Source organism: Octodon degus, unplaced genomic scaffold (assembly GCF_000260255.1).
Source record: "Octodon degus isolate 3935 unplaced genomic scaffold, OctDeg1.0 scaffold00047, whole genome shotgun sequence".
NCBI lineage: Eukaryota > Metazoa > Chordata > Mammalia > Rodentia > Octodontidae > Octodon > Octodon degus.
Window position 1 is genome coordinate 5,370,393 of NW_004524623.1, and position 2,962 is coordinate 5,373,354.

At 36.1% G+C, this 2,962-nt stretch overlaps 1 protein-coding gene across 2 annotated transcripts in view; it reads left to right on the top strand.

The window, feature by feature from the left end:
- Nucleotides 1–2,962, top strand: part of Nup107 (nucleoporin 107) — a 50,311-nt gene that overhangs the window by 22,510 nt on the left and 24,839 nt on the right. For both annotated transcript variants that reach the window (XM_023716346.1, XM_023716347.1), the window contains exon 8: nt 70–118. In XM_023716346.1, coding sequence (XP_023572114.1) covers nt 70–118 — 49 coding nt within the window. The remainder of the gene's footprint in view (nt 1–69; nt 119–2,962) is intronic.

Below are 2,962 nucleotides of genomic sequence, written 5' to 3' on the forward strand. Positions count from 1 at the left end.
TACAGTAGCTTAAAAGGTGAGCTCATATATTGAAATAAGGCCTTTTCACTTTGTATTGTGTTTCCTCAGAGACAGGATACAGTCTTCATTGCAAAATGGAAATATGCTAACCACTCCTGTAAGTTTCATATTAATGTTTTCCTTTATAAATAATTAAAATTAAAGGCAATTTTTTTAGTAAGAGGACTTGATTTTTAACCCTCCATCTGGAGCTTCTGCCTTTTAAACATAGTAGTCAAGTACTAATTCATATTTGAGATTAAAGGTAGAAGTCTTTTTTTATTCTTTTCACTGTGCAGTATAACACTGTGGTATGTACTGGGACACTACCAGACATTTTTATGCATCCTTATTCATGCACATATATTCATGCATAACTAGCTTATTTTTTTAACAATTAGTATTGTTTCATTTATACATTTTATGAATTTTTTCATTTATTATTTTAAAATGAATTTTTTGTCAATTCATGGAAGTTTACCTTATTTTTAATATGTCAGAGTATAAATGTCACATCACATTTTAGGCATTCTGCTATACATATGTGTTTCTAGTATTTTTTTGATATAGCAGTCAATAAAATAGGAAAAATGCTTCACGTTTATATATGTGCAGAAATATTTCCTGTATTCTGGGAGCTAAGTGACTGGGCTAAGATTTGAGATTGTCATACTGCTTGCTTCATGTACTAGTGTACTCTTCCACTCACAGTGTGTGAAAAGTTGACTTTGAAATAGGATGTTAGCATTCATTTGACTTTCCTCATTAGGAAAGTAGCTCATTGTTTTAATATGCAAATCTTTCCTCACTAGCGAGATTATTTTTTTTCATTTTTAATCCACTTAATATTTTATGTATATATTCATAGTCTTTCTTCATTTTCCTGTGTTTTATTTTTTCTGTCTTATCTGTTAATATTTACCTTTCTGTTGTCTTTCAACGTTAAGGGTTATTTTCTTTTTCACATCACATGTTTTACTTTTGCATTAATTATTTTGCATCTTTTAAGGAAAGCCTTTCTTTATTTCATGTATGTATATGGTACAGGGTCTCCCTACACAGCTCAGACTTGTAGTGATCCTCCTCTTTTCAGCCTCCCCAGTGCTGGGATTACAAGGGTGCGTCACCGCGTGCAGACTCAGTCTCAGCTCAGCATACCCTGGGGGCAGGGCCAACGAAGCATGTGGGAAGGCTTTGAAACATGTGGAAAGGAAAGCCTTCATACCTACTGTTTAAGATATTTTTCAGCCAGGTAAGCTAGTGTATGCCTGTAATCCTACCACTTGGGAGGCTGAAGCAGGAGGATTGCTACGTGTTCTGTCCCAGCCTGGGTTGTACAGAGAGTGAACTACAAAGTGAAACCTTGTCTCCAGATAAAAAAAATATAAAAAGAAATATTTAGACTTATCTGAACTATATAATAAATAAGAGATGTAACTTTTTTTCAAATGACTATCCCAACATCATTTATCAAGCAGGCAATCTTATGCTGATTTATGTTACCTTCATAATATACCAAGTCATTTATATATGAATATTTTGTTTCATTGATTAATTTACTTAAAAGCTACTACTACATGTTACTCTTAACTCAGAAATGTTCTTTTTAAAATATTTCTTTTAATTTTATTTTTATTAATACATGTTTGGAGAACATACCTGTCTCAGTTACTCTTCTCTCATTGCTGGGACAAATACCTAACACTCAAAATGAGGGAAGGAAAGGTTTATTTAGCTCACAGTTACTGGAGGTTTCAGTCCATACTCAGCTGGCTCCAAGGCAGAGTGGCTATTGGCAGAGGACCACCTTTCATGGCAGCTGGCCAAAGCAAGAGTGAAAATGGGGGGGTCCTGGCCCTAGCTCAGTTCTTTAAGTGGCTGCTTCCACAAAGCTGTCAGCCTCAGGTGGCTGTAGTTCGATCCCCACAATGTTCCAGCCAGCCAAAAGTGCCCTGAAGGCATTCAAGGAGAAAGAAAAAAAAAAAAAAAATCCTTATGGGGTGGGGAGATGGCTCAGTGGAATAAGCACTTCTCTGGCAAGCGCAAAGGCCTGAGTTCAATCCCCAGTTCCGACAAAAAAAAAAAAAAAGTGAAAATGGGGAAGTAGCACAAGTAGCAGCCCCTCAAGCAGCTAGCATCTCTTCCCTCCTTACATTGAAATGCAAATTACTTGCCCCAGGGTAGGTGCAGCATCCACACCCACAATCTCAAACTCCAGAAGGCGCCCCATGACTGTGAGGCTTTGGGGGACACCTAGACACAAACCATAACAATACTTAATGATTGTATTCTAATGCTAAAGTTTCCATATTTGGGTAGAGTAAGTCTCTTTCTTCCATTTATAAATACATTTTGGGTTTTGGGGGGGATTTTTTGGCAGAACCGGGGATTGAATTCAGGCCCTTGCGCTTGGCAGGGAAGCACTTATTCTGCTGAGCCATCTCCCTGGCCCCTGTATTTTGGCTGTTTTTGCATACTTTTTTCTTCAAATGAACTTTAAAATTTCCATGTTGTTAAAAGTTCTTTTAGTATTTTATTAAAATAATACTGAATTTGTCAGTTAATGTGGACAACGGCATCTTTACCATGTTGAATCTTCACATTGATCATAGCATCTTGCTCCGTTTATTCAGGTCTTTCAGTTTTGTATAGATCTTATACTTTTCCCTGCAGAATCTCTGTGTATCCTTTTGTGATGCTTCTTTTTATTTCTAACTACTACTGTGCAGTAGGCAGTTACTCCTTTATGTGTACAGCTCATGTTTCTCCATCTCACAGCTCTAGTACATTTTTATTTTTATTTTTTTTCCCACCCCCTCTAGTACATTTTTAACTTGAGTTTATTTGGTTATTACCTTTCCAATCTCTTTATTCTATAAATGCCAATAAAGTAACATCCATTTATATAGAAAGTCTGTTTTGTGGTTTTTATTTATTTTATGTGTGTGTGTGTGTGTGTGTG